The sequence below is a fragment of the Calliphora vicina genome, chromosome 4 (genome assembly GCF_958450345.1).
Source record: "Calliphora vicina chromosome 4, idCalVici1.1, whole genome shotgun sequence".
NCBI lineage: Eukaryota > Metazoa > Arthropoda > Insecta > Diptera > Calliphoridae > Calliphora > Calliphora vicina.
The window spans coordinates 101,817,070-101,831,553 of NC_088783.1; the positions used below are offsets into that span (position 1 = coordinate 101,817,070).

At 32.3% G+C, this 14,484-nt stretch overlaps 1 protein-coding gene across 2 annotated transcripts in view; it reads right to left on the reverse strand.

Moving 5' to 3' along the window:
• Window positions 1-1,615: 1,615 nt before the first annotated feature.
• Window positions 1,616-14,484, reverse strand: part of tyf (twenty-four) — a 44,872-nt gene continuing 32,003 nt past the window's right edge. For both annotated transcript variants that reach the window (XM_065508989.1, XM_065508988.1), the window contains exons 6-7: window positions 10,029-14,427; window positions 1,616-2,342 (exon numbers count right to left, since the gene is read on the reverse strand). In XM_065508989.1, the coding sequence (XP_065365061.1) occupies window positions 2,290-2,342; window positions 10,029-14,427 (4,452 nt within the window). In that variant the 3' untranslated portion in view covers window positions 1,616-2,289. The remainder of the gene's footprint in view (window positions 2,343-10,028; window positions 14,428-14,484) is intronic.

Here is a 14,484-nt window from a genome sequence, read left to right on the forward strand (position 1 = left end):
TATCAATAAAAAAAAAAATATTTCTAATAATTTGTGTAAACCATGATGCATAATTCTAGAAGGTAGAATCATTAGGGAGAATTGTCAATATTTACCCCTATAACGTCAAACTACGTTTTCCATTCTTCACTTTTTTATTTTCGCGATATTTAATAGATTTATCACGTTTATTTTGAAACGGACACAAATTTATTTGACAAAATATTATTTTTCTTTAACAATTTTCAACAAAACTAGACAAGAATTGTGTAGTTGAGAAAGTATTTTGTAATGAGTCTACCCTTATATTGTTGTGTCATGGTGTAAACAATAATTGTATTTTTCGAAACGATTTCTCGAGCATCCGAATGATTCAATAATCTTTTGATTTCTCCAAGTCCACGAATAGCCAATCGAACTATACCTTCGTATAGGAAGATGGAATTCTCTAACTCAACTACTGAGTTTTATGGTCTCCACCAAAATCCAATTTGAGAGTAAAATGCAAAGGACGGCCTGATTACCCTTAAGCGATAATGGTAATGACGCGCAAGTTCTTTCTACAACCAGAGCTGAATTACGAATGTCAATAATATTTTCATTTTTGAAATGTATTAATACACAGTATTGTCTTTTTATTAAGTAGAAATTTATGACCGATTATGGCCAATAGGCTAGGTTATTGAAATAATAAATAAAATAAAAAATAACTTAAGTAGCCCATTATTAACATACTGTAGTCATCGTCATAAAAACAAAACACATATACATACAGGACTGGATATAAAATAATATGCAAGAAACTGATTTCAAAATATTGACTAAAGTTTTTATGGACGTTTTTTAAATTGTTGTTGAACTTTTTTAGTTCAACAATGTTAAAGTGGCCATTAGACGACATGCTTGACGACTAAATATGACTTTGAAATATATGTTTAGTAATATTTGAGGGCTTTTTATTTGCATACTTTTTTACAATTTCTGGTTAATATTTATTAAGAAATTTTCTACAAAAAAAAAAAAATGTTTGTTCAAGTAATTTCTAAAAATATTTTGATTTTACGGTCGTATAAGTTAGTTTGATTGTAGGTTATGTCGGCAAACCATGTAAAATATTAACATTTTTAAAATTTTATTCAACTGTCGTACGACAAAGTATATTATCAGATACACATTTGTCATTGTCTAACAAGAATCAAATAATGTACGAAAATTTAGATTGTGAAATCCATAGGGTAACAAGAGACGAGACGTAATTGTCAAAAACCTATCTCTGCAACAACATGATTTGTTGTATTTTTGTTTGACAAATCGGAGTGTCTCGTCTCTATGTATAATTATCTATGCTCAAATAATTACAACTCAGTATTTTAAACCAAAAAAAAAACAAAAATTTTTTGAATTTTTTATGAAAGCCATATAAAGTTATACATATTATCGATGATTTCTGAACTAATAGACATATTATTCAAATAGTTTGGTAAGTAAGCGAATGATCAATAAGACTTATAGACGATCAAATAAACTTATTTTTTAATACAATATTTATTGAATACCTGCTTGTCTTCAAGTTAAACACAAATTCAATCACTATAAATGATAATTCATCAGTTAGAATAATATATTTAAAAAACAATTTATTTCTTTTTTTTTCTTTTATTTCATGACTGCATCCGAATTTAATAACATTAAAATATAAAATGGATTATTTTTTTATTAATTTAAATAAAATAAGTTGTAAAATTAAAAAGAAAAAGTTATGAGAAAAATAAACAAAAAAAAAATACGTTTTTATAACTAATTCTTGTGTCTCAGCTCTATAATCTTCTATTTCTTTCTTAGTTTATTTAGTTTAATTCTTGTTTTTGTTTTCAATATTTAATTTTATTATAATTTCTTTATGTTCTTTTTTTCATTTTTAATTTTGTTTATTCTAATACTATTTAATAATAAAATTATACATACGCTTGTTGCTTTTAATGTTAATGCTTTTTCCTCGTTTTTTGTTCCTGTGCTCTGCTGCTTTCTTTATACATTATTAAACAGACTACAACTGACTGCGTTGTCTGTTTTGTTGCCTAAAGTACACAAAATTCGTAAAAAAAATGTTTACGGTTCTTTTGATAAAAATGATTATTTCTTTTTTTGTTTGTTTGTTGGTTGGTTGGTTAAATTGCTTTGTTTTTGTTGTTAGGAGGCTGTTTTAAAGTCCAAACATAGCGATTACAAAAACAGGATGACATTGAGATGGAGGAAAAATGAATTACAATACTAGTAATAATGCTGCTGCAGCATATTTATTTAATAAATTTATTGTCCATCGTAGACCTTTGTAACTTTGCTATTCGCGACTTCTTCCCATGCTGAAAAGAGAATAAATACAATTAAAAGGAATAATTGCAGCGATAATATATACATTAGAGTGACAATCAGTTGTATGGAAAAAATTTTTTGTTAAAATTTTGAAGAGTGCCGGGTGGAATATTGTGATACTAGGCCCAAATGTTAAGTGCTGAAAATTTGAGCCAAATCGGGCAACGATTTCTGGACGCGCATCGAGGTCAAAGTTCAGATATATGCAAAATTTTACTGTTAATATGGAATAAATAGGTGAAACTCGTTAACTTTCTGCATTGTTTTCTAGAAATATGTAGATTTATTTATATTAATGAATATTACATTAAAAAATTTTGGAAATTAACCCTGTATCTCCTTTGGTTCAAAATGACCCAAAAACTGTATTATCGCCAAAATTAGAGAAAAATGCAAATTTTTCAGTTTTTGAAAAAATTTTGCTACTAAATAAATACCTTTGCAATTGAATGCAAAAGAATCGAAATATGTACGTAATTATCGTTGTAATCAGATATAAATGACAAAATTTGATTAAAAAATTTTAAAGTTATTACAAATTCGCCAGACCATTAACGTGTTTCAGGCCACTTGAACAAAAAATTTAGGAAAAAAATTAAGATATTTCGAGAAAAATTAAAATAAAAGCCCATTTTTACTTAAAATATGTCCATATTTACTTGTATATGAGTTTTTGTCTTCGTAGGATACCGTTAACCTATTCGCAGGTATGGCCAAAAAAAATAATTTTTTTTAACGGCTGTTTCAAAACTCCATTTTCAAATTTTTAAAAATTTTGTTAAACAAATTTCAGATTTTTGCGATCATCACATTGGGGTTTATTGAGATCAAAATAGGGAATAAAAATATGAAAAAATTATGTCAATACCTCTTACAGTTTTTCCGTACCTATGATTTAAATTTTGCGATTTTCAAGAAAAACTAAATTTTTGTCCATATTTAGGCGAATGAGTCCAATTTCCTTACTGTTATAAATTTTAAGTAAAACCTATTCATAATATTATAGTCCTTGTAATTTTAAATATGTTCTGAAAGTTTTACTAAAATCGGAAAACGATAACCTTTGAATCGTGAAGGTCAAGGTCAAATTTTTCAATATTTGGAATTTCTAATGAAAAGATAGCGAAATGTTATATATTTTTGTGCCGATTTTCATGAAACTAGAGGAAAATATATATTGGGGTCTAGCATTTACAACAGTGAAAAAATGGATTTTAACCTTTAAGAGGACTTGGGGTCAAAATGGTTGTGATTTTCGTGATTTTAAAAGTTGAGGGTAATTTGGACCCCAAGTGCTGCTAAGGGTTAATTTCCATTTTTGTGCTGTTCTTTTAAATTCTGGACTTTATGTTATATTTTCCTTAAGTTGCATTAAAATCGTCCCAAAAATATGTAACATTTCGCTATCTTTTCATTAGAAATTCAAAATATTGAAAAATTTGACCTTTGACCTTCACGATTTAAAGGTTAACGTTTTCCGATTTTAGTAAAACTTTCAGACCATATTTAGAATTGCCAGGATTATAATATTATGAATAAGTTTTACTTAAAATTTATAACAGTAAGGAAATTGGGCTCATTCGCCTAAATATGGACAAAAAATTAGTTTTTCTTGAAAATCGCAAAATTTAAATCGCAGGTACGGAAAAACTGTAAGAGGTATTGACATAATTTTTTCATATTTTTATTCCCTATTTTGATCTCAAAAAACCCCAATGTGATGATCGCAAAAATCTGAAATTTGTTTAACAAAATTTTTAAAAATTTGAAAATGGAGTTTTGAAACAGCCGTTAAAAAAAATTATTTTTTTTGGCCATACCTGCGAATAGGTTAACGGTATCCTACGAAGACAAAAACTCATATACAAGTAAATATGGACATATTTTAAGTAAAAATGGGCTTTTATTTTAATTTTTCTCGAAATATCTTAATTTTTTTCCTAAATTTTTTGTTCAAGTGGCCTGAAACACGTTAATGGTCTGGCGAATTTGTAATAACTTTAACATTTTTTAACCAAATTTTGTCATTTATATCTCATTACAACGATAATTACGTACACATTTCGATTATTTTGCATTGAATTGCAAAAGTATTTATTTAGTAGCAAAATTTTTTCAAAAACTGAAAAATTTGCATTTTTCCCGAATTTTGGCGATAATACAGTTTTTGGGTCATTTTGACCCAAAGGAGATGCAGGGTTAACTTCCAAAAAATTTTTTTTAATGTAATATTCATTAATATAAATAAATCTATACATTTCTAGAAAACAATGCAGAAATTTAACGAGTTTCACCTATTTATTCCATATAAATAGTATAATTTTGCATATATCTGAACTTTGACCTCGATGCGCGTCCAGAAATCGTTGCCCGATTTGGCTCAAACTTTCAGCACTTAACATTTAGGCCTAGTGTCACAATATTCCACCCGGCACTCTTTGAAATCTAAGAAAAAAAAATCGGCTGTCACTCTAATATACATATATAAAAAAAACATTTTATAAACACATCCGACATTAATAGCGTAATTTACTTTCATAGTACCTTTGCCTTTCTTATTTTTTCATTTTTAGAAATAAATGCATATTTCTCTGAACATTGCATAAATGCGCATATTACTTTTAAGCAAGGTTGACTACCGATTCGAAACGGTTAAAAGGTAAGGCTAATTGGGATTATTCCAGAAACGGTAATTGATTTGAAAAATATTTTAGCTGTAACGGCAACCAAGCTAGCTAGTCCGTCGGTTTGAATATTTACATACACATCTGCTCAAAATAATAGATACACCAAAATTTATTTTTTAAAAACGAAAAAAAATAATGGTATATTGTAAAATTATAAAAAAAATTCAGTCGATTTTTATTTATAGTTAAAAGGAGAGTAAAAAACAAAAACAAAATATTTCATAATTAATAATAAATATTATAAAGTAAATCAAATTTCTTAAATTTCGAAAAATTTGGTGCTCATAATAATAGATACATTTTTAAAAATTCTTATTAAACAAAAGCTAATAAATTTTATCTTAAAAAAATTAGTTTATTATTAAAGTAAAGCTAGTATCCAGTATATCCACCTTTGTTTTGTAAAACTTTCTCCACTCTTCTGGGCATACTGGATATCAAGTTCTGACACTTCTCCAATGGAATCTCGTACCATATTTTTTGCGTTTTCTCCCATAAATCGTCTTTATTTTTGAAAACTTCCTTCGAAAGCCTTATCTTTAATTCACTCCACAAGTTTTCTATTGGGTTTAAATCAGGGGATTGGCTGGGCCAGCTTAAAACAGGTACGTTATTCTCCAAGAACCAGTTTTTAACTAATCTTGAACTATGTTTTGGGTCGTTGTCCTGCTGGAATGTCCATATTAATGGCATATTTTCCGATGCATATGGAAGCATTACGTTTTCCAATATGTCTCTATACCCACTAGCATTCATGGTATCTTCTATTCGGAATATCGGACCAACACCATTCCATGAAAAGCAACCCCAAACCATTATGTTTCCCCCGCCATGTTTTACCGTCTTTTTTGTAAATTTAACGTGGAATTCTTTTCCTTTTGGTCGGCGTACATTTCTTTGGCAGTCGTTTCCAAACAAATTTATTTTTGTTTCGTCGCTCCATAAAATATTTCTCCATTTTTTTTCGCCTTCACACCCGGACCATTGTAAGTGCTCTTTAGCAAATTCTAATCTTGTCTTTTTGGCGCATTAGTGGCACTTTTTTTGGCGCATTAGTGGCACTTTTCTGGCAATTCTTCCCGGCAATTTAGCTTGTAAAAGACGACGACGAACTGTTTGTGGACTGATTTCGTTACATAGCTCCGCAGAAATAGCTTTCGATGATATGAAAGGGTCTTTTTTAACCATAAGGACGATCCGCCTATCTGTTTCTGGACTGGTTTTCTTTGGTCTACCGCGAGTTTCTCTTTTTTGTTTTTTAGATAAAGCATTTTGGACAAAATGTAAAGATCTTCCTATGCTCTTTGCTATTTTCCGTAATGATTTTCCTTGATTTCTCATCGTTTGAACAATTTTTTTCTCATCTTCGGTACAATGATGATTTCGTCCCATTTTCTTCAAAAGAGTCCTATTTTTTATAAAATTGTTGCTAAAATTTAAATTATACTTACTGTTTCACGTAAATAGGAACAAAAAATTGCACAAAAAAAAATTGTATATAAACAAATTACAAATTACTGATGTGTATCTATTTTTATGAGCAAATAATTTTTTGTAATTCAAATAAATTCGTTTTTAAAAATCAACATGAAAGCAAATAGTTGCCAGATTTTTGACTGACATGACATTGCCAGATAGAAATTTTAATAATATGATGTATTCTTAACGCTTGCGAGGAAATTTTCAATGTTACCGCCATTTAAATTTTTTCCAATTAGGTGTATCTATTATTTTGAGCAGATGTGTATATATTTTTAGTCATAACATATTTTTTGTTATACATTTTTTTTACTAAACATTGGCGCATATTCATAAACGATCACCAAGTGTTAATTCACAATTGGTTACTTTCAGCACAATTAGTTAGCACTTAATCATGGGTAAAGTTGTAACTAAATGCCAACTAACTAATACATTCAAAAAAACAGCTGATTGATTTCATTTTAATACATCTATACAAAAAGAAAATAATCTAGAGATGTGTTTTTTTTTTTGTCGACAACATTCTATTGAAAAATTTAATTTTACATGCCCTTATATTAATTCATTTACATACAAACTATAACTATACATTTTGTATGTACTTTTTAGAGAACAAAAATAGTTTTTTAATATCTTTATAAGCCTTTTAATTAATTACAGTATATATCGATCAAAATATTATCGACATTTTGTTTTCCCTACATGTCAAAGCAGTAACTAAGATAGTTATGAATTGTGAATAAGATCTAAAACTATCTATGAACTATTTTTTAGTTTGTTTTACTAGTTCCGACTTTAGTTATGATTTATGAATATGCGCCATTATTTTTTGATATCTTTTGTAACAAATAAAGATAATTTAATTTTGAAAACTGGAAAACACCCTTTTCAACCAAATTTTTTATTACAATACAATTTATTTACAGCTTTTATTTTAATTTTCCTAAGTATACAGCTGCGAAAAAAATAGCACCACCCCCAAAAAAACCTCCTTCATGTTTGATGGTTTTTGTAGTATATTTTGGATTGTATTCGAGTTTTGATGACGTCTGGCGTATAAGCGAGAACCTTTTCCACCAAATATGAAAAATTTACTCTCATCTGTCCATAAAATATTCTTCCACTTTTGGACTGGCCAATTTTGATGTTCCTTTGGGAACTTCATGCGATTGGCGATATGTCTAGCATTAAAAAGATAGGCCATTCTTGGACTGCACGCTTTTAAATTATATCTCTGAGGCATGTGCGAACTGTTTGTACTGTAATTAAGGTCCTTTATTAGTTCAGTTACAGCTTTGACAGGATCCTTTTTGCTTTCGCTGATCAATCCTTTGGCGTGAAGAGGGGGAGAGAACTCGTTTTCTTCCATGTCTTTCAGCCTTTTCTTTATAATTGCGCTGTGAAACGTTTTGTTCGAAAACCCAACCAATCGACCAACTTCTCTATAAGATTTTCCATCCAATATTAGTTTTTTTTTAATTTTTCGCGTTTTCCGAACTGCAGTCTTTTCCACGATCCATTTTATTTAAAATATTTGCATTTCGTTAAACTTTATGATCGAAATAATAAAAATCAAATCTTTTAAACATGTTCACGTACATGCTTTCCATTAAAGCAATTTTGCGAAACATAACTCTGTTTTTATAAAAAACTAGTTGATCTAGATTTAGTCCGCAAACTTGCAAAGACTGACGTTGAGCTTTATAAATTATCATTGCAAATACTAAGCAAATAGAAAACTGCAATCGAATAAAATCAAATGGCATTTCCGAAGTTATAATTCCCAGTTATAAAGGTCGCTCCGTTTAGATTGTTCATTAATTGCCTTACTGTAAGTCGAGAGCCATTACAAATACGCTAACAATCATACAAACAAACACACATTGACTTTTATATATATATATATATATAAGGGTTTCAAATGTATACAAATTTTAACATTTACTTAATATTGTTGGTAGTCCGCGCACTTCTGTACTAAAAATTAATATTGATAGCTGCTATAGCTTTCCCTATATATAATTTGTCATTATATCTATGGAAGGCGCCACGCCCACTTTTGCTAGTTTGCCCATTTTTGGCCTAAATATGTAATTCATACAAAGTTTCATTGCTTTACATATCAAAATTATACACACAGATATGATTTTTAGTATTTAGTTTGTATGGGATATGCCACGCCCACCCATTCTTGTCTTAACTATTAATATTGATGATAGAATAACCGTGCAAAATTTATGGAGTCTATCTCCTATTGTATCTCATATAATAGATTTTAATTATCATCATATGGGAGGTGGCACGCCCCCTGTGGCTTCTACTCCCATTTTGGCCTCAAATATTTATACAAACGGTGGTATTGCTCATGCAAAATTTTATTTATTTATTTATTCATTTATTTAAATTTGATGACTATAGCTATTATAGTTTCCAAAATATTTGATATTTAAAATTAACTTTGCATGGGAGGTACCACGCCCATTTGTTCCTTCCAGATATAGAAAACATACAGTCAAAATTTCAAGCAAATCTGGTTAGCCGTTTAAAATAAATTTACATATAAACACACATTCACTTTTATATATACAGATAGATGTGTAAAGATACGTTTCCGCATACACCGTAATCGGCACCGAAAACGAAATTCCATACATTTGCACCGAAAAAAAGTTCAAATTGCAAAAACAAAATTACAATAACAATTACAAGAGAAGTACTACATTTTAAATATAGGAGACATGCTAAGCTATGTATTAAATATCAAAATTTGAAAAAATACCAACACTAATTATCAGCCCAATTATGAATAAAAATTCCGCGGGAGTTTTTTCCCTTTTCTCATTTTTCCTATTCAAATTCAATGGGAAAAAACTCCCGGGGAACAAACTCCCGCGGAATTTTTTATTCATAATTGGGCTGTATGTGTTTTTGGAAAAAAAAAGTGTCCTAGTGATGCTATTATTTTTTTCTCAACTGTATGGATAATTTTTTCTGTGCAGCTTTTAGCTTGCATATTTTAAATTTGTTTGTCCATATTTAAAAATGCAAATTTATAAAACAAATTTTGTATGGAAAAATGTAATTTCCACAATTTTCATTTCCGACCACATAAAAAATATGCAAAGTCTATAGAACTATGTTCGTATGTTTAGATTAACATTTCAAAAATTCCAAAAAATCAATCGGTGTTGGTGTAAACTGCCTTCGCCAACCGTGATAAGGGAAATAATTCTCAAACAAATCTTTTCACCATTTTTGGAGAAATAATTAATTAGCCTTGCAACTTTCTTTCTGTATAGTTTCGTCAGTTTTTAAGCCCCGATTCCCGACAAAAAATCCCGGGAATCGGTAGTGGTGAAAAGTTGGTAAAATTTCAGGGATACAAATCCTAAATATGATTGAAAATTACAAATACTAGAGGAAGAGAGTAGTTTGCGCTAAGATGTTTTCTTTAGTTTTTACTAAGTATTTTAATTGATATTTGTAAATATTTATTTATACACTTACCAGAACCAATAAAATCTATAATGATGTCATTATGTTGTTGCGTACTAAATGCTGTTGGCATTGTTGTGGGCGGTATAAAATGAATGTCGAACTCTTTGTTGGCCACTGTACCGCCTGCAATGGAAATACGTCTTGGGCGACTAGGACTGCGGCTTCGTGGTGTATTGGCAAAGGAATCATCATCGTTATCATCATAATCCTCATCGTATTGTGGATGTTGTGACTGATGATGATATGACATGGTATTGCCGCCACTGCCGTGTTGGTTTTGATAATTTTTATTATTACTATTAATATTACTGTTGTGGTGTTGGTGTTGATGTTGATGTTGATGGTGGTGTTGCGGTTGGTATGTGGATGATGATGTTGTTGTTGATGAAAGTGAAGATGATGAGAAGGAACTAGAATTTGACGAAGTATTTGAATTTTTGTATTGTTGTTGTTGCTGCTGGTTGTGGTGCGGGGCTTGTTGGTTGCGGTGTTGTTTAGCAGCCGCACGAGCTGCTGCAATAATAGCAGTCTCAATATCATTGCATGTCTCTAATTGTTGTGGCGGTGGTAGTGGTGGGTCTAAGTTATCCATTGATGTATGGACACTTGCACACCTGGTATTTGAGAGGAAAGTGTTTAATTTATTTTCCTCCTTGGTCGGCGACATTTGTTCCTTTTGTTTTTGCTTTGTAGAAACAACATTGCTGACAGCTGCGCCAGTACTACTGCTGCTGCTGCAACTGATATTGGATGACTTTGTTTTGTCGGTGTAAATACCACTATCACTGGATTGATTGTTACTAGGCGCGGGCATGTGAACAGCTCCGCCACCATTATTGCCGTGACTGTTGGCAACAAATGATGTGTTGGGGGACGACGCATCGATGCTTGAACTTAATAACATATCAGAAGTTGAATTATTCACAATGTCATTGCCACAAGAGGCTCCGGAATCATTAAAATACGTTGTGGATTGTGGTGATTTCATAGTGGCGCTATCACTATTACCTGATGTTTGCTGATGTTTCTCCAGCTCCTCCTGCATTTGATTCGCATTAATATCGATGCTATCAGCTGTAGTTGCAGCAGTAGAATTGCTGTCATCGTCAAACAATTTCAATTCTTCTTCATTGAAATCGCCAAATGTGAATTGATTGTCTGCAGTACAGCTATCAGGGTTGCGATCATCGTTAAGTATGATAACAGCAGGACGATTAACTGACGTCGTAGTTGTGGCTCCACCACTACCACCAGCAGTTGACAATGCTGGTGGTAGGGGCAATGAGTTTGAAAACTTCAATTGTGCTTTCAATGGTTTTTTATTAGAAACAGTATTGCTGTTGCTATTGTTTTGGTTTTGTTTTGACTGAGAGCTGTCTACCGAACTTTGTTGTAGTTGATGCTGTTGTTGTCGTTCTTTTTTATATTTTTTGGGATTTAATGTCGATGGCGCTGTTGTTGTAGTCGTAGTGGCGTTTGCATTAACCGCATTATTATCTGGTTGTATTGTTGGTTGTGCTATGAAATTAATTGTCGATGAAAGTGGTGGACTTTTTTCTTTGGATTTTTTATTAATGTTGCTAGTGGTGCTTCCATTGTTGCTGTTGGCGCTTGTGTTAGAGCTAGTGCTGATTAATAATGCCGCTTGAATTGTGTTGTTGTTGTTAGTATTTGAGGTAGTTAAGGCTGAGTTTTTATTTGAATTGATATTATGCTGTTCTGAAACATTTGTTGCAATTTGTTGCTTAGCAGCTGCCGCAAAATTGAATGGCGTTTGGCTGGACGTGTTTGTCGCCATTCCAATCATTGTTACATTTGCTGAACTATGACGTTTGACTGTTTTCTCCAGGGCAGGATATTGCTGATCTAAATTGTTACTATTCAACGAAGCCATATAAATGGCTGAAGAAGACGAAGACGACGACGAAGAATTCGTGGAAGTAGTAATGGAATCGATTTCAACACTTTTGGATTTTTGCAAAATCTGCTGTTGTGGATATTGCAGTGGAGGAATATTGGCATGTTGATGTACAATTAAGTTTTTATGCTGGTCCGTTGGCGAGGCTTTGGTATTAACGTCAGAGGAAGAGGATGGCGAAGAATCGCTGGCCGAACTAAAACCACCACAGCCAGCAGCAGCACTTCCATGACTTTGGGTTGAGATAATATTTTGTGTAGGATTTGTTACAGCTGTTAAACTTTGAGAATATGTTATAGTCTTATGATTAACATTCGAACTAGGAATCTTGTCGTCGGTGAAAGCAACGGCTGAAGTGCCTGATAATTCAGGGAAATCTTGTTTGATCTGGGATTTTTTCATTTTGTGTGACTTTGTAGCTGTAGCTGCACTTGCACATGCTGTGACTGCTGTTGTTGTCGTGGTATTGACAACAGCCGTCGGCTTATCATCGGTGTTTAGTGATTCTGTTGTTGCTGTTATTGCATTATATACTATGGCGTCAACATTTCTGCATTCAGTGGAAATTTCATTATTATTTATTAAAATGCCAGAAGCAGATGCGGCAGCAGCATCAGCAATTTCTTTATTAGTTCTTGCAATGTCAGCATACGAAATTGGAGCCGGTGAATTATTGTGATTTTTGCCCGAGGGGGTTGAGTTATTATTTCCCAAAACTGTATTATTGTTGTTTTTAGCACCTTTCGATCTTTGCTGCGAATTTCCTGCTCCCTTGGTCGTATTTGAAGTTGTAGTTGCTACAGCATTATTATTATTATTATTAGCTTTGTTGGATGATTCAATTGGTAATGAATGAACCGAATCGAGATCACTTGAATCAGATTTTTCTGAAGGTGGCACGGATGAAGTTGATTTACGTCTAGACTTATCTGTAGTATTAGTATAAGTTTCAGTTGAATTATGTTGCTGTTGTTGTTGCTGATTTTGATGCTGCTGATGATGATGGTGGTGAGAATTGGTTGCACCAACAACATTCGAGTTAAAATTGCTTGATTGCTGCTGCTGTTGTGACGATGGCTGCTGATGATTAATTTGACTGCTGGTATTTGAATTTGTATTTGAAATGCCAGTGTTAGATGAATTATCATGGTGATAATATTTGTAACGAACAGTCATTTGTTGCTGTTGTTGATTGAATGTTGATGTTTTTTGCATGGTAAAGTTGTGCGTACGATTAAAAGTGACGGTAGTTTCTTCTAGATTATTGATAACCTTTTGTTTTTTGGGTTTTTTCTTTTTGGTGACCACATGAAATTCGGCAGTTTCTGGTAGTACTGATTCTATGGCTAGAATATCGACCACAGTAACAGCATTTGGTGGAATATCTTTCTTGCGTTTTTCCGATTTATCCAATTTATTTTCACTTTTTTCACATTTATCCAATTTCTCTACCTTTTCCATTTTTTCTGGTTTATCAGATTTTTCACATTGTATTGTAGATGTAACGTTATTGACCAAATTACGTTCATTACGTTCGTTTGTTTTGTCTTTAATTTCCTTTTCTTCCTTCGAAGTAGTAGACAAACAACCACCACCAGCAGCAACTTTATTTTTACGTTCTTTAGCTGCTGTAATGGTTGTTTTCTCTTCATTTGTTAAATTTGCATTCGGTTGGTCTTCCAAATACTTAAGGTCTTCATTTCCCCACGATCTTCGTTCTGATTTACGGGAATTTGTTGTTGTTTGTGTTGCGTTTTTGCCCTCCAAATTTTTGTTGATATCGGCCGTAGAAGATGAATTATTTTTATTCTGTTTGCCACCACCACCACTTTTCTGTCGTACTAGTACAGCACTACTTTCAGTTGTGGCTGCAGTTCTTTTCAGTTCATGCACTTCCATTTTAGCACCGCTGCGTAATTCTTCCAGAGAATTGCTTTTCTTAAGTTTCTGGTGCTTTTCCTTGTCCTTCTTACGTTCCTTTTTCTTATCACCCGACTTGGAGCCAGATCCAGCTTGTTTGTCCTCGCCACTACTTTCGATATATTTGACCAATTCTTCAACTGGGTCCTTTCCCCGATAACCGGCTACAGATTCGACATCTACAGTTGTTGTATTACGTTCCTGTTGCGACTTTTTCTTTGCCTTTGCCTTCGCCTGCGAAGGTCCAGAGGTAAATGTTGTAGTAACTGTAGCCGATGTTGAGACTGTGGTTGATGCGGTATGCGGCGATATTGTCACCGTGGCCGAGGTCGACACATTGCCGCAAGAATTCAGTAAAGCGGCGGACGCATTGGCAGCTGTGGGCGAGACAGCATTTATTTGTATAGTTGCCCCCGAGCCAGAACCAGCACCAGTTGAATTCTGATATAATTCACTGAGAGCATTGCCATTCTCATCAAGTTGACGTTGTGTCAATGTTGTAATATTGTTTGTGGTTCCAGTCAAAACTGCAGAACCAGCAGAGGCAGGTGAGGAAATTTTTGTATAAATCTAAAAAATAAAATACAACACATAATTGTACTTCTCTCTGAGCAGTTACGTCTAAAG